Source organism: Schistocerca nitens, chromosome 5 (assembly GCF_023898315.1).
Source record: "Schistocerca nitens isolate TAMUIC-IGC-003100 chromosome 5, iqSchNite1.1, whole genome shotgun sequence".
NCBI lineage: Eukaryota > Metazoa > Arthropoda > Insecta > Orthoptera > Acrididae > Schistocerca > Schistocerca nitens.
The window spans coordinates 349,040,970-349,063,799 of record NC_064618.1 but is presented as its reverse complement, the minus strand read 5'-3'; the positions used below and the strand labels follow the sequence as shown (position 1 = coordinate 349,063,799).

At 41.3% G+C, this 22,830-nt stretch overlaps 1 protein-coding gene across 2 annotated transcripts in view; it reads left to right on the top strand.

The window, feature by feature from the left end:
- LOC126259182 (uncharacterized protein ZK1073.1) overlaps window positions 1-22,830 on the top strand; it is a 165,279-nt gene that overhangs the window by 110,390 nt on the left and 32,059 nt on the right. For both annotated transcript variants that reach the window (XM_049955761.1, XM_049955762.1), the window contains exons 2-6: window positions 3,105-3,155; window positions 13,129-13,192; window positions 20,555-20,672; window positions 20,909-21,119; window positions 22,339-22,413. In XM_049955761.1, coding sequence (XP_049811718.1) covers window positions 3,105-3,155; window positions 13,129-13,192; window positions 20,555-20,672; window positions 20,909-21,119; window positions 22,339-22,413 — 519 coding nt within the window. The remainder of the gene's footprint in view (window positions 1-3,104; window positions 3,156-13,128; window positions 13,193-20,554; window positions 20,673-20,908; window positions 21,120-22,338; window positions 22,414-22,830) is intronic.

Genomic DNA, 22,830 nt, shown 5'->3' with positions numbered 1-22,830 from the left:
GAACGCAGAAGCATCAAGCAAGATGCATCTGCAGCTTCACACGGTCAGCTCGTAACGCGCACATGGGTGTGGGACATAGTAGGTCGCTGGGTAGGATTCCTCCGCTCATCTGTAATAATTTAACGAAAATAAAAAGGCACTGTGTCTGAGTTGCCCAAAACAAGTTTTGTATCATCTGGGTGTTTTACTAACATGTGCAGACTTAGATTCTAGGGTAGCAGTGAGTGAAAGAATAAGCCTCATGAAACTAACAAAATGACTTTACTGCGAAAGGAAAACAAAACGATAGCGGAAATAAATGTAATCTGCACAAGGCAGAGCAAATGTGTGACATAAAAATTTGCTTTTCGGTATCATTGAGCTCTTGTTACTGTCCGTTATGTGGTCGAGACGGTGATGCTCGAACCTGTCGCTCCTTAGGTCATCTACTGAGTAGGAAAGGTTCAACAAGAATAATCTAGTGGAATTGCCATTTTTCGCGAGACATGAGTTTCACCTTTTTCTTTTATAAGGATAGAAGCTGAAGTAATGAATTAAAATTTGTGTCAGGTCTAATGGTTAGCACATCTGCCTAGTCAGCAGGAGACCTACGTTCGTGTCTCAGCCTAGGCATAAATTTTAATTCATTACTTCAGCTTGTATCCTTATCGAACGTAAAGTAACTTTCAACTTGTCTCGCGTATGGTGAGTTGGGTTCATGTCAGCGGATACCGCAACTCATTGAATTTGGTTGATTCTTTACTCCTCGAGGAAGGCGTTCAACGGGTCGATTTGTTGAGCTACTGCATTTTGGTGTCGGAAAACAGGCCTATCGACGAAATGTTGACTGTAGGTCTATACATTTGATTAGGATTTCTGTCCCGATATCGCAAAGCTCTCGAATTACTCAAGTCACTGGTTAGAGGCATCTGACGTCCGATCCAGAACCTTACTGGATCAACCTCCCAGTTGAATCCATAGGACGGCATCCCTGAAACTTGTATTCGTACCTAACCTCCACTTGTCAGTGGGAAATGTGGCGTACTGGTTCGACACAGTCTCTAAAAAGGCAGTGCACTGACGAGCCACGATTTGAGCCACCGAATGTCAGGAACAACGGGAGAGAAAAGCGATGAGATAGATCAACCAGTCGGGAGTCGTCAACTGCGAATAACCGAATGGGAGCCGTAAGAACGCAATGAGGAACGGGATGGGTGGAGATGACACTACAGATAAACAGATACCAACGAGTGATCCGGGGAGAAAGAGAGAGAGAGAGAGAGAGAGAGAGAGAGAACCTCAGATATAGCATAAAAGGAGACCGAGAACCAACAATGCTTTACAACAACGTATAGCGATGCGTATCATACGCCACTACAGAACACTAAATTATAAGTGCAAGGCCCATGTTACGATAAAGAACGACAGTAGTGCCGCTAGTGGTCTGGCAGTTAACTTCGAAGTCGAGAAAATATGGGTAGCGAATATTTTAATTGTCTCCACTTTGGGTCCTAGTACCGGTCCGCAAGCTCGTCATACGATACCAGTATTGATGTCTTAGCTAAACGCGTTTCCACGCTGCACCAATTTATAACGTTACCCAAAGTTAATCTGTAGCAACCACGCGCGTGCGCCGACGCTCGAACAAGGACGTCGCATGGAAAACAAACACTGCCCGTCGAACACGTATAGATGTGACTATGCGTTGAGGTTCAAACAAACGCATTATTAGTCTCATAGTTATTAGGTTTAAATCTGACGGTATTTTGTCAACAAGGAAGTTAGATCGACGAGCGAAACAAACGTTTTCACGTAAACACACGGTTTGTTTGTTTTTCAACCTTGAATACTGTACCGGTACTCGTTCCAATAAAAAGTGACGGAGGTGTCCATAACTATAAAAATAAATATCGGGGAGGTATTAATACTAAACAGTTTCCGAGAACAAATTTTACCTTCTACTGTAGCGATATCTAGGACAAGGTTTATGTGAAAGAAAATTTTTGGAAAAGCCAACGGAAAAGTCGGAAATTAACATCAATTGCCGTATGTATGAATTATCATCAGTGAATAACGGCTCCACCGATTTGGTTGATTTTTGTCTTTGTTGTGTTCGAAACTGTCAGGACAAGGTTTGTATAAAAGAAATTTTTTGGAAAATCCACCGGAAAAGTCGGAAATTACTATTTTTTAAACTGTTGATGATGATGGTATTTTTGGTACGAAAAAGAAAATTAAAAAATTGAACTGGATTTGGCAGTTCTGCTGTCACATGCTTTCATCAGGAAAAAAAAACGGGTTGACAATTATACATGTAATATATAACTACGTATGTAATGTATAAAGGGATAAGGTTGTTGCGAAAATCTCGAAAGGTTCTTGACCGATTTATTTCAAATTTTTTCACGACACCTTAATGAGCGTTCGGACGAACATAGACTATATATTTTGTAATATACCGGTATGTAACATACACACATATGTAATACGTAAAGGGAAAGCGTAGTTATCACAAATCTCGAAAAGTCTGGACCTATCTACTTCAAAAATTTACATGATACTTTAACTAACATTCGGATGGACATAGGAAAGTACGCTATATATTTTTGTAATACATGTAATATATAGGTAAATATACGTGTAATAAATGAATGGAGAACCGTTGTTACCACAAATCTCGAAAAGTTCTTGACCGATTCACTTCCAATTTTTATATGATACTCTAATGAACATTCAGATGGAAATGGACGTAGAGAGGGGGGAGAGGAGCAGCTGGACAGAGAGAATGGGCAGGAAGTTATGCACAGATAGAAGGGGGGAGGAGGGTATGTACAGAGCTACTGAACATTCAGACGGAAGTGGACACAGAGAAGGGGGTCGAGGTGACGGAGAGTGAGATGAGGAGGAGGTTATGCCCAGAGAGATGGGGTGAGGGGGAGATGTACAGAGAGGATGGATGAAAAAATGGGCAGAGGGAGGGAAGGAGCAAGAAATTTAATATGTATATGTAATTTTCATACATACTTAGCAACTGAAAATCATTGCCATGTTCAGTAGTAGTTAATACATTTTTTATTGTACGTCCCTTCATCATTAGTTAAATGTGTTTTTTCTCTTTCTTCCAGAAATACATTGTGACGACAGAAAGATCGGGAGATCTTCATGTATATGTTCAGGTAAGCAGTATATCACTTCTTCATCTTCTTCTTCTTCTTCTTACCATTAATGTAGTCGATCTCATCGCCTGAACGTATAGACTTGGGATGGCAATCGGTGAAATGCAAATAAATTTGCTGTCTTCGGTCAAATTGCCCGACACGATATCGAATGTGGACCATGAGAAACTGATAAGTTTAATCAAAGATGGAGTTTTTGGCAGCCTAACGTTAAAAAAATCATGATCAGCATATAGTTCGGAATATATGGACCGAAATGGCAGTTTTATTGGTAACCACTAGTAGGCAAAATCATTATCTGGAATTAAAGCCGTATATTATAACCACAAAAAATAACCTGTTCAAGCGAGAAGTGTGGCGTATCTTATGCATCAAGTCACTGTAGTGGATCTTTTTTAAGCTGTGGAAGGTGGGCATTAGTTGTCCACCGATTATTGTTATTACTGCTCCCTGGCGGTTTCATGCCCGTACGGCGGTGATTCTATTGCATGACGGGGTCTGCAAAATGTGGTGTATGTGTTCCTACTTTCCAGTGTTGTAGATGTTCAGAATATCGTATTCTAATCTTTATGCTTGTCTTTCACACGTATGCCGAATGACAGTTATGGAAAGTTAATTAACATTTGTCTGCACAACTTCAATTACATTCTGTAAAGCAGGGCGTTTGTAATCTTGTCTTTCAAGGTCACCAAGAATCATCTCGAGTATGTGACAGAACGTTTTCTCCTTCAGCTCATATATTCGTTAAAGCTTATCTGGTTATTCCGATGGCTGAGGACAGAATGTACAGCGTTTACCACATTCTTTTTGAGACAGCTCATTCGCATGCATTTAGCATCATTTTAATAGCAAAAGCCGTATTGCAACACTCGTCTCCAAGCACAGAGGCGTCGTGGTTTCCATCCCAACCTATAAGGTTAGAATCTAACCTACTTCATATATATAAGAAATTCTAACCTAACCTAACCTCCCTGATACCGCCAAAAATTGACGAAATCGGACGCGGTGTTACCAATATGTCGCACGACGTTATCGGGCGACCTTTGGCGACGAAGTCCCACGACCATTACTGGTGCCACTGTGAACGCAGCCTTAGATTGATACCGACAAAGGTCGTCAGACGACTTCGAGAAATCGTTCGATAACATCGGCCGACGTATTGGTAACAGTGCGTTCAGTTTATTTCGACAATTTTTGGCGGAGTGAATCAGGTTAGCGTAGTAGCTTGGGTTATAATCTTTTCTTTGTATGAAGCTGGTTAGATTATAATCTCCTAAGGTCGAATGGATACCACAATACCTCTGCGCTTGGAGGCGAGAGCTGTAGTGCGGCTTTTGCTTTAAAAAAGACGCCGAATGCATGTGAATGAGCTACGGCGTCTCTATTTCGAAAAGAATGTTGCGAGTACTATACACTCTGCTTTCAACTACTGGAAGAACGAGACAAGTTTTACGAATATTTTAGATGACAGGAGAAACGTTCTGTTGCATACTCGAGATTTTTACAGACACTCTATTTCGCTGTATTTATTTAAAATTGTGCAGACATAAGTAAGTTATAACCTTCAATGACTGTAATTAAGCATGCATATGAAAGACAATCATAAAGTTTAACTTAAGAAACTATGAACACGTGAAGCACTGAAAAGTGAAAATTCACACCGTACAACACATTTTTGCAAACCACTTCATTTAACAGAATTATCACCCTATTGGCATGAAAACGGGAGTAAGCAGTAATAGTTTGTAAACAGGTAGTGCCAACCTACCACAACCCAAAAAGGATTCGCTACAGTGACTTTGAGCATAAGATACGCCACCCTTCTCACTTGAACAAATTGTTTCTGAGGTCAGAATTTACACCTAAAATTTCGCCTACTTGTGGTTTCCAATAAAGATGCAGTTTCAGTCATTGATTGCAAATTATATCCCGATTATGAAATGTTTCATCCAAGGGGTGCCACAGACTACCTTTTTGGACTAATCTTATCAGTTTCTCACTGTCCATCTTTCGTGTGTAAGAGCGTCAATTGATTTGACCAAAGAAAACAAACTGATTTGAATTGACGTCCGTAGTTTGTACGTTCGGGTGATGACATTGGCTGCATCGTGACAATGCACGTTGTGGCGTGCTGATTTGAAAATATAGGCCAATGTTGGCGACGGCCGAATCTACTGGTAAGGTGGAACCGTGACTGCAACTTACGCAAGAACTGACATATTTTGTGCATTGTGTAAGTTTTGCTCTATGTGTGATCTTATTGCAACTGTATGTATATTATATTTTCTGCGGCGGTGATTTGAGACAAGCACAGAATTTGCCTAAACGATCATGGGAAACCTCCGAAAAGTATAACTTAGGTAGGCGCACCAGCCACAGTCGTTAATCAGGCCATATTCCTTTCTCCCTAGCTAGCGCATTGACCGTTGCATTGTATGAGGAGGTCCGGAGCAATCTTTCATAATATCACTTACCTCAAAAGCGATTTGACATTCAATCAGCTAGTGAGAGGACAAATACACGGAAAAAAAATCAAGACAGATTCAGACACATTTTGCATTGTAGAGAAAATTTTTGTGTGTGATCGTGTAGATAATAATAAAATTCTGAGTACAGCGTGTCAGTGTCTAGAGGTAAAGGGCTCATGTCGGAGCACAAAAAATGCGAATATTTTCTATTTATTTAAAAGACTAACTGGAAAGTGGGGTACCAGCTGCCTCATTCTACCTTCCTCAGCACCTTTAAAATTTTTTCCAAAGATTTTTGGCATGCGAAAATACTCGCGCTTTTTTTTTAACATGGAGCTCATGTCATACTCCAACAAGTTACTCTAACCGTAACTCACAATCGTTAATCCATCGCTTAAGTCGCTCATACCCATCCACTCCCAGCTGCCCTTTCTCATTCACATATTCTGCTCAACTCTCTGTCATTATCTCATTGTGTCTCTCTGTCATTGTCTCTGTGTCACAGCCACAGTCTCCTTCGTTCTGGCCTATTACTACAGTCTCCTCCTACTCTCACTGTCTCCCTATTGCTCTCTTACTGTATACTATCTTATTCATTCCTTCCGACTGCTGCTGTTTCTTTTCTCTGTCTTCCATTATCCCTCGTTCTTCCCCACCTCCACTTTCTCCTTCTATTTATTCCTCTCCCCCTGGCACAGTCTCCTTCACTCTTTCCCTAGCACTATTCTGTCACCGTCAACTGTGTTCCATCGCCACTATATCCCTCACTTTTTATCACACTGCAATTGTCTCCTCCGATATTTCTGTACCACAACCACTGTCTACTATCTTCTAGTATTTATTACTTTTCCGTCTATTTACCACAGCCAGTATCTCCTTCACTCTTAGCATTAAAAGCATGCCAAAACTTTTGGGAAAATTTTCAGTGATGCTGAGGAATGTAGAATGAGGCAGCTGATACCCTATTTTTCAGTCAGATTCTTTTAAAGAATGTGGAACACATTCGTATTTTTTGTGCTCTAATAGGGGCATTTTTCCGCTGGTTCCCTTCTGTGCCCGCTGCAGGAGAGAATGGAACTCACATGAATCGAAATATGCTCGTAGTAAATGTGCGGGCTTTGGGTAGTGTGTGGAATTCATGTCATGCTGTAATCTATGTCCAAAGTTAAAGGGGACATGAGGCTTATTAAAATAAACTCGCTGTGACTTCTTAAAAGTAAAACATGAAAGAAGAAAAAGATCTGATATGTCAGTACACTGCATCCAAAGTCTGGAGGCGTAAACTTTTGGATCGAAATACTGTTACGTGTCTGACCCACACTGCCTAATAGTGATGTTAGGCAGCTGTCCACCACCCCGGCCATACTATGCCTCCCCCTCCCCACTACAGCCTCCTCCTTACCACCACCCAGTCACCACTCCCATCATGCACTGGTGCTGCTGCTCGCAGTGTTGAGTGTTGTTTCAGTTACCTTAGAGCTTAGACTGCAGTCATGTGTGTGAGTTGCATTTGTGTGAGTGTGTAAGTGTGTCTATTGTTGACGAAGGCCTTAACGGCCAAAAGCTCTAATTGTGAGAGTCTTTTTGTTGTGCCTATCTGCGACTCAGCATCTCCGATGGTGAGTAGCAACTTTACTTCTCATAATATTGTTACATTCCATTTTGGATTTTCGATTGTTTGATGTTAGAAAAGTTACAAAAAATAACAACATTTTTATATATAAAATAAAAATGTATGTATGTTTCTCATTGCCTCCCAAACCCCTGGATCGATTTCAACCAAACTTGGTGCACAAATCATTTACTATCTGGAAAGAAGCACTGTGTGAGTAAGAGACACCTACTTTCCACAGGGGTTGGGCCGAAGGTGACATTGAAGTATAACTCAGGAATGTCTGGAGCTGTTTTAACCAAGTTTTGTACATAGATGACTTATTTGTATAAAAATGCCGTATGGGTAACATACCCCTGTCTACCACCCCTAGCGGTGGGCGTGGTGATGAGAAGCCATTACGTGTAAAAATATTTGATAAATAACAATTTTGGTATTGAATCCATAGTTTTTTAGGTTGCTACACTCATTGACAACCGTCCTTGTGATATTTCACCCCTTCCAACCCAGAAAAAATTGCTATGACATTAGGACAGCTCCCCTCCCTCCCCCCCTTCCCCCCCCTTTTTTCAGCGTCCGCATAGGTGAGTGTGGATGCAAAAAGGGATATCTTAAAAGTATAATTCAGGTACACCTGGAGCAAATTTCAACCAAATTTGGTATACACATAACTAATTTTTTGTATAAAAGTAATGTGGGTGTACCATAGGGATGGGTATAGGTATGGGGGTGAGGGAGGTGATATGTAAAACTGTTCTACAACAAACAGTTGGTATTTATTTCCTGAATTCAGTCGAGTTGAAATACTTTAGAAGTATAATGTCTCATATTTGTGTGACAGCCAGGTTGCAACAATGAGTCCTGCAGAGAACCAAGAATTTTGTCAATGTGTTTCTGGATCGAAGATCATGCCATACAGCTGACTGCCATAGATACATTTAACATCCTCTGTGGAGTTGTATGATGTAAAACCACAAAGAATCTGACATATATGTGTGCAATATATGTGACGTATGCATAAATGTGTGAGGTCGTGGGTGAAAAGCTAGTTACACACAAAATATGTACAGCTACTGGGCTGCAGCGTCTGTATGGGAAGTAAAATTTCATTTGGATACGTATAAGGACCAGCAAGTGTTATTTTATGTGCTCCTAATAAAGTATTAATTTATTTAATCTCATGTCGTATTTCCCCTCCCCATGAACCATGGACCTTGCCGTTGGTGGGGAGGCTTGCGTGCCTCAGCGATACAGATGGCCGTACCGTAGGTGCAACCACAACGGAAGGGTATCTGTTGAGAGGCCAGACAAACATGTGGTTCCTGAAGAGGGGCAGCAGCCTTTTCAGTAGTTGCAGGGGCAACAGTCTGGATGATTGACTGACCTGGCCTTGTAACATTAACCAACACGGCCTTGCTGTGCTGGTACTGTGAACGGCTGAAAGCAAGGGGAAACTACAGCCGTAATTTTTCGCGAGGACATGCAGCTCTACTGTATGATTAAATGATGATGGCGTCCTCTTGGGTAAAATATTCCGGAGGTAAAATAGTCTCCCATTCGGATCTCCGGGCGGGGACTACTCAAGAGGACGTCATTATCAGCAGAAAGAAAACTGGCGTTCTACGGATCGGAGCGTGGAATGTCAGATCCCTTAATTGGGCAGGTAGGTTAGAAAATTTAAAAAGGGAAATGGATAGGTTAAAGTTAGATATAGTGGGAATTAGTGAAGTTCGGTGGCAGGAGGAACAAGACTTTTGGTCAGGTGATTACAGGGTTATAAATACAAAATCAAATAGGGGTAATGCAGGAGTAAGTTTAATAATGAATAAAAAAATAGGAGTGCGGGTTAGCTACTAAAAACAGCATAGTGAACGCATTATTGTGGCCAAGATAGACACAAAGCCCATGCCTACTACAGTAGTACAAAATGAGATTTTCACTCTGCAGCGGAGTGTGCGCTGATATGAAACTTCCTGGCAGATTAAAACTGTGTGCCCGACCGAGACTCGAACTCGGGACCTTTGCCTTTCGCGGGCAAGTGCTCTACCAACTGAGCTACCGAAGCACGACTCACGCCCGGTACTCACAGCTTTACTTCTGCCAGTACCTCGTCTCCTACCTTCCAAACTTTACAGAAGCTCTCCTGCGAACCTTGCAGAACTAGCACTCCTGAAAGAAAGGATATTGCGGAGACATGGCTTAGCCACAGCCTGGGGGATGTTTCCAGAATGAGATTTTCACTCTGCAGCAGAGTGTGCGCTGATATGAAACTTCCTGGCGAAAGGCAAAGGTCCCGAGTTCGAGTCTCGGTCGGGCACACAGTTTTAATCTGCCAGGAAGTTTCATATCAGCGCACACTCCGCTGCAGAGAGAAAATCTCATTCTGGAAACATCCCCCAGGCTGTGGCTAAGCCATGTCTCCGCAATATCCTTTCTTTCAGGAGTGCTAGTTCTGCAAGGTTCGCAGGAGAGCTTCTGTAAAGTTTGGAAGGTAGGAGACGAGGTACTGGCAGAAGTAAAGCTGTGAGTACCGGGCGTGAGTCGTGCTTCGGTAGCTCAGTTGGTAGAGCACTTGCCCGCGAAAGGCAAAGGTCCCGAGTTCGAGTCTCGGTCGGGCACACAGTTTTAATCTGCCAGGAAGTTTTACAGTAGTACAAGTTTATATGCCAACTAGCTCTGCAGATGACGAAGAAATTGATGAAATGTATGACGAGATAAAAGAAATTATTCAGGTAGTGAAGGGAGACGAAAATTTAATAGTCAAGGGCGACTGGAATTCGTCAGTAGGAAAAGGGAGAGAAGGAAACATAGTAGGCTAATATGGATTGGGGGGAAGAAATGAAAGAGGAAGCTGCCTTGTAGAATTTTGCACAGAGCATAACTTAATCATAGCTAACACTTGGTTCAAGAATCATAAAAGAAGGTTGTATACCTGGAAGAATCCTGGAGATACTAAAAGGTATCAGATAGATTATATAATGGTAAGACAGAGATTTAGGAACCAGGTTTTAAGTTGTAAGACATTTCCAGGGGCAGATGTGGATTCTGCCCACAATGTATTGGTTATGAACTGCAGATTGAAACTGAAGAAACTGCAAAAAGGTGGGAATTTAAGGAGGTGGGACCTGGATAAACTGAAAGAACCAGAGGTTGTAGAGAGTTTCAGGGAGAGCATAAGGGAACAATTGACAGGAATAGGGGAAAGAAACACAGTAGAAGAAGAATGGGTAGCTCTGAGGGATGAAGTAGTGAAGGCAGCAGAGGATCAAGTAGGTAAAAAAATGAGGGCTAATAGAAATCCTTGGGTAACAGAAGAAATATTGAATTTAATTGATGAAAGGAGAAAGTATAAAAATGCAGTAAATGAAGCAGACAAAAAGGAATACAAACGTCTCAAAAATGAGATCGACAGGAAGTGCAAAATGGCTAAGCAGGGATGGCTAGAGGACAAATGTAAGGATGTAGAGGCTTGTCTCACTAGGGGTAAGATAGATACTGCCTACAGGAAAATTAAAGAGACCTTTGGAGAGAGGAGAACCACTTGTATGAATATCAAGAGCTCAGATAGCAACCCAGTTCTAAAGCAAAGAAGGGAAGGCAGAAAGGTGGAAGGAGTATATAGAGGGTTTATACGAGGGCGAAGTAATTGAGGACAATATTATGGAAATGGAAGAGGATGTAGATGAAGATGAAATGGGAGATACGATACTGCGTGAAGAGTTTGACAGAGCACTGAAAGACCTGAGTCGAAACAAGACCCCGGGAGTAGACAACATTCCATTAGAACTACTGATGGCCTTGGGAGAGCCAGTCATGACAAATCTCTACCATCTGGTGAGCAAGATGTATGAAACAGGCGAAATACTCTCAGACGTCAAGAAGAATATAATAATTCCAATCCCAAAGAAAGCAGGTGTTGACAGATGTGAAAATAAGTCACAGCTGCAAAATACTAACGCGAATTCTTTACAGATGAATGGAAAAACTGGTAGAAGCGGACGTCGGGGAAGATCAGTTTGGATTCCGTAGAAATGTTGGAACACGTGAGGCAATACTTATCTTAGAAGAAAGATTAAGAAAAGGCAAACCTACGTTTCTAGCATTTGTAGACTTAGAGAAAGCTTTTGACAACGTTAACTGGAATACTCTCTTTCAAATTCTGAAGGTGGCAGGAGTAAAATACAGGGAGCGAAAGGCTATTTACAATTTGTACAGAAACCAGATGGCAGTTATAAGAGTCGAGGGGCATGAAAGGGAAGCAGTGGTTGGGAAAGGAGTGAGACAGGGTTGTAGCCTCTCCCCGATGTTATTCAATCTGTATATTGAGCAAGCAGTAAAGGAAACAAAAGAAAAATTCGGAGTAGGTATTAAAATTCATGGAGAAGAAGTAAAAACTTTGAGGTTCACCGATGACATTGTAATTCTGTCAGAGACAGCAAAGGACTTGGAAGAGCAGTTGAACGGAATGGACAGTGTCTAGAAAGGAGGATATAAGATGAACATCAACAAAAGCAAAACGAGGATAATAGAATGTAGTCAAATTAAATCGGGTGATGCTGAAGGGATTAGATTAGGAAATGAGACACTTAAAGTAGTAAAGGAGTTTTGATATTTAGTGAGTAAAATAACTGATGATGGTCGAAGTAGAGAGGATATAAAATGTAGACTGGAAATGGCAAGGAAATCATTTCTGAAGAAGAGAAATTTGTTAACATCGAGTATAGATTTAATTGTCAGGAAGTCGTTTCTGAAAGTATTTGTATGGAGTGTAGCCATGTATGGAAGTGAAACATGGACGATAACCAGTTTGGACAAGAAGAGAATAGAAGCTTTCGAAATGTGGTGCTACAGAAGAATGCTGAAGATAAGCTGGGTAGATCACGTAACTAATGAGGAGGTATTGAATAGGATTGGGGAGAAGAGAAGTTTGTGGCACAACTTGACTAGAAGAAGGAATCGGTTGGTAGGACATGTTTTGAGGCATCAAGGGATCAGAAATTTAGCATTGGAGGGCAGCGTGGAGGGTAAAAATCGTAGAGGGAGACCAAGAGATGAATACACTAAGCAGATTCAGAAGGATGTAGGTTGCAGTAGGTACTGGGAGATGAAGAAGCTTGCACAGGATAGAGTAGCATGGAGAGCTGCATCAAACCAGTCTCAGGACTGAAGACCACAACAACAACAATGTGGTATTTACAGTATAAAACAATTGACTTTTCAATGACCACCTCTTACAGTAACTGAACATGAGATGAACACTACAGTTTTTCCAGTACAATGCTGTATTTTCACTCAGATATGTGTTATTATTTATTAAAATCCATATAAATCATACCACATTTCATGGAGGTGTCATTGGATTAGGGAAGGATGGGGAAAGAAGTCGGCTGTGCCCTTTCAAAGGAAGCATCCTGGCAGTTGCTTGAAGTGATTTCGGGAAATCATGGAGGACATGGGTTTGACCGTTGTCCACCCAAATGTGAGGCCAGTGTGCTAACCACTGCACCACCTTGCTCAGTCAAACTCAGCTTTACCAAGTTGAAGAGAGAATCCCAGCATTTGCCTTGCAGGGCTTATGGTAATCTTTTGCCCATAAATGGACATAAATTTATTTTTAATCATATTTTTCGTTTGTTATTGTCTGTTGACATGAGGTTACATGCACCTAGGAGGATCATAAATCATAGTGTAGCAACCTGCAAATACCTTGTGTTAATAAAAAGTGGATACTGTGTATTTTTATTTCAAGTTCAAGAACTCATTTTTCCAAAAGGTCTTGGAGAATAATATTGCAAATTATCTGGCCTTTTCTAAAATTATATATCATTTTAATTGTATTTTCTTAAATCATTGGATAATTCATGTATTGTATGTGTTCTGTTTCTCTTTCTAGGGTGATCTCAACCAGCAGGCAAAGAAAGCAGTATTTCTTACTGTGCACGACTTAGGATGCAACCGTAAGTACAATGCCATTTAAATCCACCACAAGAGATGTTTGGGACATTGCATTGCTTTTTAGACAACAAATAATGAGTTAGAATTGCTGGCCAATACTTACTTCCAGGTGGTGAAATATCAATACTGCTGACAGGCACATATAAAAATATGTTACATTCTCTTAGCTTTAGGAACTAATAGTACTTGCTTTTGGGGAACACAGAGGGACAGACTGGAAAAGGTTAAAAAAGAAGGGCCAGTCACTAACATTCAGGATGAGAGGGACTCACCTGTATTGAGCACGAGGAGAGACAAAGCTGAAAGCAAGTTTAGTTTAGTACGTTTCATGGATCATAATTGTGATTTCTTGCTACTACATGGAACGAGCCAGTTTACAATAACAGTACACTATCTCTGTGTAAACATGACAATACACCGGCCATTTGCATAATTGTCTGAAGATATCTTTTTTGTGTATACAGTGATTTATACTTAACATTGTTCACACACACACACACACACACACACACACACCATACAAAGTTATAAGGTGCATTTTCTCTAGATTCTTGAAAATTCATTTTTGCAATGTATAGGTAGAGTCAGCCCAAGGCAATAATGCTCTTCATTTCCTGCGACCTCCATCCTCAGTGGAAAACATAGGTTTCTTCTCATTAATAACAAATTGGTCTTTGAAGTGCAATTTTATGTGTGTGTTTGATAGGGTTCACAGATTAGTCTAATGTGATTTTTTTGTGTAAGGAAGTGTATTACCAGGGACAGTAAAACATGAAGAATAGCCAGTAGGCCTAGTCCTGTAGGGACTGAATAGTGTTGTTGCACTGCAATGACAGACAGATGGCACAGCTATGAACCAGCATGTGGCACTTTTCACAAAAAGTATTTAATGTAGATAACAGCTGCAGACACCAAAAGAATGGAATTTTTGTTTTTGTTTTCCACATTTTCCTTGCTGAATTTTCCCCATCTCATGTGCTGCCCATGCCATCTGCTTGCTACTGCTACACATTAGCATTACTCAGCCACTATTAGAGCACTAGTTGCTCTCCATGTCTGACTGTCTCTGCTCATACAGGTCACTGAATATGATACTAGAGTAATTGGGAACTTTTCTCTTGAATTGATGCATGCAGGAAGAAGGAGAAAAAAGAGAAGAAACACTTAATTTTCAATGAGAAACATTGATTTTTTTTTTTTTTTTGCCAATCACATGATATAAGTTTGGGTTGACTTCATCCATACATTGTAGAAATAAATCTACAGATTGCAACACCAAGGAAAATACTCTTGATGAGTGTTAGAAGAGACATCAATTTAAAAAACAAATGCATATTTTCTGAATTATAAGCTTTCATCTGTGAAATGCAAAGAATTATGTAGCTCAGTTGTAAGGGCAGATAAATATTTACATTGTAACTGTAGAGTAATAATTAATTAAATTAACAATGTGGATTGCTTCTTAATGTCCCAAATCCATCATTTCTTGAGATATCTTTGTCTCTTTAGCTGATTCTACACCATGATCGGCATTTGTGGCAAATTAAAATTCTGCTGCAGAATGTAAGAATATTATGAGAAGATTCAAGAACTTACTTAAATAAGAGAGGGGAATGGCTAATTAGCTTCTGCAAAGAAAAAAACTCACTAGTAGTGGGTAACAAATTATTGGAAAATCACAAAAGGAGATGTTATATATGGACCTTAGTTTTGAATAGAGATAGCTGTTGGCTGGACTACGTTCTGATACAAAAATGGTTTAGGAACTGTCTGAAGGATACCAAAGCTTACCCAAGAGCAGACATATGCTCAGACCACAACCTCACAGTGAGAGAAATACAAATGAAGTTGGAAAAAGTGTGGAGGGGTAAAGCAAAAGAAAGATTAAATTTGGAGATACTCAAGGAAGTAAGTAAGGCTTCACAGTTGGAAGAGAGGTTTATGGAAAAATGGGAGAGAGCTAGAAAGGAAGAATGTGTAAATGATAAATGAATAAAAATGAAGGAAGGACCCATGGACTCTGCCAAAGAAGTACTAGGAATTAAAGCATCAAATAGCATCAGGAAATAATGGATAATGGAAAATATGTTCAAAAAGATGGAAGAAAGCAGCAAGCAGAAAATGTGGAAAATTAAGAAGGTAAAAAGAGATACAAGAAACTGAATAATGAATTAAGAAGAGAAACTGACAAAGGAAGTTTAAGGAAATAGAGAAAATGGAGAGAGAAGGAAAGTATGATATTATGAACAGTTTTTGAAAGGAAAAGAACAAAGACTAACAAGGAAGCAGAACATGTGGCTGGTACATTAGCTGAAGAATCATGGGAGGTTCTGAGCAGAATATATAGAATGTCTGTATAAGATGGATAAAATACCAAGTGAACTCAAGCTTGAAGAGGAGGAATGTGTGCAGGAAAATGGAAAGGAGTCCATCATCTTGGAAGTAGAAGTAGGAAAGGTATTGAGGGAGTATGTGGAACTGATAACTTGCTAACAGAAGTATTGAAGAGTTTGAGAACCAGCAGGGAGAATGAAATAGTCTACCTCTGTAATGAGATATACAACAAAGGGAATGGCCTGATGACTTTCCTGCACCAGTAATGATACCAACCGAGAAAAAGAGAAATACTGCAGAAGAAAGCTGTTACGGTAATTACAGGCTCATCGTATAAGGCACACTGTAAACCTTTGTTTTCTGAGCAAAAAATTATGACACTAATAAAGACACACACACACACACACACACAGATATATATATGGAAACATTCCACGTGGGAAAAATATATCTAAAAACAAAGATGATGTGACTTACCAAGCGAAAGTGCTGGCAGATCGATAGACACACAAACAAACACAAACATACACACAAAATACATGCTTTCGCAACCAATGGTTGCTTCGTCAGAAAAGAGGGAAGGAGAGGGGAAGATGAAAGGATGTGGGTTTTAAGGGAGAGGGTAAGGAGTCATTCCAATCCCGGGAGCGGAAAGACTTACCTTAGGGGGAAAAAAGGACAGGTATACACTCGCACACACACACATATCCATCCGCACATACACAGACACAAGCAGACATTTGTAAAGGCAATGAGTTTGGGCAGAGATGTCAGTCGAGGTGGAAGTACAGAGGCAAAGATGTTGTTGAAAGACAGGTGAGATATGAGCGGCGGCAATTGAAATTAGCGGAGATTGAGGCCTGGCGGATAACAAGAAGAGAGGATATACTGAAGGGCAAGTTCCCATCTCCGGAGTTCTGACAGGTTGGTGTTGGTGGGAAGTATCCAGATAACCCAGACGGTGTAACACTGTGCCAAGATGTGCTGGCCATGCACCAAGGCATGTTTAGCCACAGGGTGATCCTCATTACCAACAAACACTGTCTGCCTGTGTCCATTCATGCGAATGAACAGTTTGTTGCTGGTCATTCCCACATAGAAAGCTTCACAGTGTAGGCAGGTTAGTTGGTAAATCACGTGGGTGCTTTCACACGTGGCTCTGCCTTTGATCGTGTACACCTTCCGGGTTACAGGACTGGAGTAGGTGGTGGTGGGAGGGTGCATGGGACTGGTTTTACACCGGGGGCGGTTACAAGGGTAGGAGCCAGAGGGTAGGGAAGGTGATTTGGGGATTTCATAGGGATGAACTAAGAGGTTACGAAGGTTAGGTGGACGGCGGAAAGACACTCTTGGTGGAGTGGGGAGGATTTCATGAAGGATGGATCTCATTTCAGGCCAGGATTTGAGGAAGTCGTATCCCTGCTGGAGAGCCACATTCAGAGTCTGATCCAGTCCCGGAAAGTATCCTGTCACATGTGGGGCACTTTTGGGGTTCTTCTGTGGGAGGTTCTGGGTTTGAGGAGATGAGGAAGTGGCTCTGGTTATTTGCTTCTGTACCAGGTCGGGAGGGTAGTTGCGGGATGCAAAAGCTGTTTTCAGGTTGTTGGTGTAATGGTTCAGGGATTCCGGACTGGAGCAGATTCGTTTGCCACGAAGACCTAGGCTGTAGGGAAGGGACCGTTTGATGTGGAATGGGTGGCAGCTGTCATAATGGAGGTACTGTTTCTTGTTGGTGGGTTTGATGTCGACGGACGTGTGAAGCTGGCTGTTGGACAGGTGGAGGTCAACGTCAAGGAAAGTGGCATGGGATTTGGAGTAGGACCAGGTGAATCTGATGGAACCAAAGGAGTTGAGGTTGTAGAGGAAATTCTGGAGTTCTTCTTCACTGTGAGTCCAGATCATGAAGATGTCATCAATAAATCTGTACCAAACTTTGGGTTGGCAGGCCTGGGTAACCAAGAAGGCTTCCTCTAAGCGGCCCATGAATAGGTTGGCGTACGAGGGAGCCATCCTGGTACCCATGGCTGTTCCCTTTAATTGTTGGTATGTCTGGCCTTCGAAAGTGAAGAAGTTGTGGGTCAGGATGAAGCTGGCCAAGGTAATGAGGAAAGAGGTTTTAGGTAGGGTGGCAGGTGATCGGCGTGAAAGGAAGTGCTCCATCGCAGCGAGGCCCTGGACGTGCAGAATATTTGTGTATAAGGAAGTGGCATCAATGGTTACAAGGATGGTTTCCGGGGGTAACAGACTGGGTAAGGATTCCAGGCGTTCGAGAAAGTGGTTGGTGTCTTTGATGAAGGATGGGAGACTGCATGTAATGGGTTGAAGGTGTTGCTCTACGTAGGCAGAGATACGTTCTGTGGGGTCTTGGTAACCAGCTACAATGGGGCGGCCGGGATGATTGGGTTTGTGAATTTTAGGAAGAAGGTAGGGGTGCGGGGTATTGGTGGGGTCAGGAGGTTGAAGGAGTCAGGTGAAAGGTTTTGTAGGGGGCCTAAGGTTCTGAGGATTCTTTGAAGCTCCACCTGGACATCGGGGATGGGATTTCCTTGGCAAACTTTGTATGTAGTGTTGTCTGAAAGCTGACGCAGTCCCTCAGCCACATACTCCCGACGATCAAGTACCACGGTCGTGGAACCCTTGTCCGCCGGAAGAATGACGATGGATCGGTCAGCCTTCAGATCACGGATAGCCTGGGCTTCAGCAGTGGTGATGTTGGGAGTAGGATTAAGGTTTTTTAAGGAGGACTGAGAGGCAAGGCTGGAAGTCAGAAATTCCTGGAAGGTTTGGAGAGGGTGATTTTGAGGAAGAGGAGGTGGGTCCCGCTGTGATGGAGGATGGAACTGTTCCAGGCAGAGTTCAATTTGGATAGTATCTTGGGGAGTTGGATCATTAGGAGTAGGATTAGGATCATTTTTCTTCGTGGCAAAGTGATATTTCCAGCAGAGAGTACGGGTGTAGGACAGTAAATCATTGACAAGGGCTGTTTGGTTGAATCTGGGAGTGGGGCTGAAGGTGAGGCCTTTGGATAGGACAGAGGTTTCGGATTGGGAGAGAGGTTTGGAGGAAAGGTTAACTACTGAATTAGGGTGTTGTGGTTCCAGATTGTGTTGATTGGAATTTTGAGGTTTTGGGGGGAGTGGAGCTGGAAGTGGGAGATTGAGTAGATGGGAGAGACTGGGTCTGTGTGCAATGAGAGGAGGTTGAGGTTTGCTGGAAAGGTTGTGAAGGGTGAGTGAGTTGCCTTTCCGGAGGTGGGAAACCAGGAGATTGGATAGTTTTTTGAGGTGGAGGGTGGCGTGCTGTTCTAATTTGCAGTTGGCCTGTAGGAGGATGCTCTGAACATCCAGTGTGGATGTGGGAGAGGAAAGATTCAGGACTTTTATTAAGTACAGGAGTTGGCGGGTGTGTTCATTGGCTGAGTTGATGTGTAGGTGGAGGATTAAGTGGGTGAGGGCAATGGATTGTTCAGTTTGGAGCTGGTATGGGGACTGATGGAAAGAAGGGTTATAGCCAGAGATGGGAACTTTAAGTGTGAGGCCTTTGGGGGTACTGCCAAATGTCAGACAAGCCTGAGAAAATAAAATATGGGAGCGTAATCTGGCTAGGGCGAAGGCATGTTTGCAGAGTGAATGTAAATAAAACTTAATGGGGTCGTTCTGGGGATGTTGTGAGGGTGACATGGTATTAGAAGGTGGAAAGTGTAACATGAGGCTGAAATGAAAATGAAAATAAAAATATATGGGGATAGATAAAGGTGAACTAGAAAGCAACTGGAGATCTGGTGTGAAAAAAGGCAAAAACGTGTTGGTTAAAGCTGGGCTATGTTGAGCCTGTGGTGAACTTGGGTTGGTAGACAACGATGTGCACAAAGTTTAGGTGGTTGTGTTGCCGCCAAAACACGTTAAACAGTGGAGCAATTCGGGAAAATTTCGAAAAAACTGCGTGTAAATGTATTAAAAGGAGTGGTTTTGTGGTGGCAGATTGTGAAAATGAGGCTAATAATTGTCTGATGAAGAAATAAAGACGTTAAAACCTGTGGGAAGTGGCTAATAATGATCAGTGATGTGGGAAAAATGGAAATGGAAAAAAAGCGAAAGTTATTAGAACTAGCCACCAAGAGTGTCTTTCTGCCCCGTCCACCTAACCTTCACAACCTCTCAGTTCATCCCTATGAAATCCCCAAACCACCTTCCCTACCCTCTGGCTCCTACCCTTGTAACCGCCCCTGGTGTAAAACCTGTCCCACGCACCCTCCCACCACCACCTACTCCAGTCCTGTAACTCGGAAGGTGTACACGATCAAAGGCAGAGCCACGTGTGAAAGCACCCACGTGATTTCCAACTAACCTGCCTACACTGTGAAGCTTTCTATGTGGGAATGACCAGCAACAAACTGTCCATTCACATGAATGGACACAGGCAGACAGTGTTTGTTGGTAATGAGGATCACCCTGTGGCTAAACATGCCTTGGTGCACGGCCAGCACATCTTGGCACAGTGTTACACCGTGTGGGTTATCTGGATACTTCTCACCAACACCAACCTGTCAGAACTCCAGAGATGGGAACTTGCCCTTCAGTATATCCTCTCTTCTTGTTATCCGCCAGGCCTCAATCTCCGCTAATTTCAATTTGCCACCACTCATACCTCACCTGTCTTTCAACAAGATCTTTGCCTCTGTATTTCCACCTCGACTGACATCTCTGCCCAAACTCTCTGCCTTTACAAATGTCTGCTTGTGTCTGTGTATATGCGGATGGATATGCATGTGTGTGCGAGTATATACCTGTCCTTTTTTCCCCCTAAGGTAAGTCTTTCCGCTCCCGGGATTGGAATCTCCTTACCCTCTCCCTTAAAACCCACATCCTTTCGTCTTTCCCTCTCCTTCCCTCTTTCCTGACGAAGCAACCGTTGGTTGCCTTAATGGCTAATGGCCTAATGACAATAAAATTATTCTATTCTATTCTATTCTCAATTATAACTTCTCAAAAAATTTTTCTAACTGATGTCTTCATGTTTTCTTCTGTTAGATACATCATTCCATGATTTTGTCAACCATCCCTGTATGAGTGAGATCAAGGAAAGATCAGTTTTCATACATATTGATGTGCCAGGACATGAAGACAATGCGCCCAACCTACCAGAAGGGTGAGGAACTAGGCTAATATTTCAAGTGTTAAGTGTGAAATATTATTCTCCTTCACATTCTATTGCATCAGAATTCTTGAAGTCTTCTGGTTTTAACAAAACAGTTTCATGTCATTATTTTTTTTATGGTGGTGATGTGAAGAGTAGTAACTCATTCATTTATAAATGTTATTTTTTACTATGAAATTTTCAGTTTAAAATTGCTGATCAAATTTTTAATGTATTTTCTACTTCAGGTTTCAGTTCCCATCACTCCAGCAATTGGGAGAGGATCTTGTCACTGTACTTGACTTCTTACATGTCAAATATGTCATTGGTCTTGGAGAAGGTGCAGGTGCTAATGTGCTTGCAAGATTTGGGCTGGCCTACCCAGCAAGAGCATTGGGACTCATTCTGATTAACTGCACAGGGAGTGCTGCATCTGTGCTTGACAACTTCAAGAATAAGGTAGCATTGCCTGTAACAATAATATTGCTTTAATTAGAGTAAATTAGTTTTCCCACTTTATTGCCTCTACATACAGACTAAAATTAAACTGAAAATGACTGAAAAAGAAACTGCAGTGGCAACTGATACCATCATTACTTCAGATGGATGCTGAAACAAATTTTTTTTATCAAGGCTATGGCTGTAGGCTGCTTTTCCACCCTTCTTTGATTTAATTTATGCTCCTTATTTACCAAATTTGAGAGATGTTAGAGTCTGGACTTTCTTGATCTCCATTATAAATCAACAACCTACTACTAACTTAAAAAAATTATATTGTCCACATTTTATAATGTTTATGTTACCTCCCAAAATTGTTCAAAATAATAATTTGTTTAAGAGTGTAAGTAATGGATAAAGTAATAATAATGTGCATTCTCTAAAATTTCTAGCCCCATTCTCACTGTATGTCACTATGTTTTCCAAGATACTACACCTATGTCAACTTAAGAAACTCTTCTTCTTTACTTACAAATCAGTGGGAAATACAGGATGGCACATTCAACACCAGCAGTGTCATGTCAGGTTCAATTAATGACAGAGAATGTGGATATTTGAGAGAGTGTAGTGTACATGAAAGCTCAGCTAAATATCATACTTTTACATGTGCTGTTTTGCCCCTTAATGCCTCTGCAATTTGATGAGTAGTAAACTATACTTGTTGTGTATTGTTATTTCCTTTTACAAATTGTTCATTATTGCTGTTATTTAATTATTTCTTTTGTTTTACATGAAATAAATGAAAGGCAGCCACTCACCTGAAGTATCCTGATATGTGGCACATAGACACATGTAACAGAACACAGTATTAAGTGGCTTTTGAGACCTGGTACTTGTTCTGGCAGAAAGTACATAAATTCACACACACAGAGACCCAATTGCACACTACCACAGCTGCAGTACATGACAATGAGACAAGAAGTTTTAAGAAGTATCACCTTGTATTTCCTCAAGAAACCATACTTCATATTTACTTTGATCAAACCACACATGGGTTGGAAAAAAATTTCAGTTCAACAAGTTGGTGTTGAAGAACTAGCAGTAACTATAATGAAGCAATGTTCTTATGTGTACAGAATTACATCTTCCCCAAAATTAGAACAGAAAACAATGTAGTGACATTCTGTGTTTAAAATGTTTTGTTTTCTGAGGATAATTATTTTTGTATTTTTCTTTGCAGTTTGTCAATTGGAAGGGGGATGCTGGAGTGAGTCAGTCTGCTGAAGAGTATCTGATATTCCACAAATTTGGACATGTAAGTCTGCCTTCACTGTTTTGAGATTTAGACATCTCCAAAATTTTGGAGCAGTTGTATTGAACTTTATTTTTTCTATATGAATGTTTTATAATTTAATTGTTGCAAGTTGGTTACCTTGACATTACCTTCTTACATATTTACCCTAATTTATTAAAAAGGAAAAGGAATCACATTTATGTATGTGATACATGTCTGTAATTTTAAAATGTGAGTATAGTCAGCTTCTTTTTCTTGTGCCTCTCTCCTGCATCAGTGCAGAGCTACCATGGTTAAGTAATGGATCTGGCATGGTTAATTTAAAGGGTGGCCAGATAGGCTTCCTGTTGCCATTCCATTATCTCCCCAGAATAGAATATTTGTACCCCATCTTTCTGTGTGTAGTATTATTCACCCAGAAGTAAGCAAAAGTTTTCT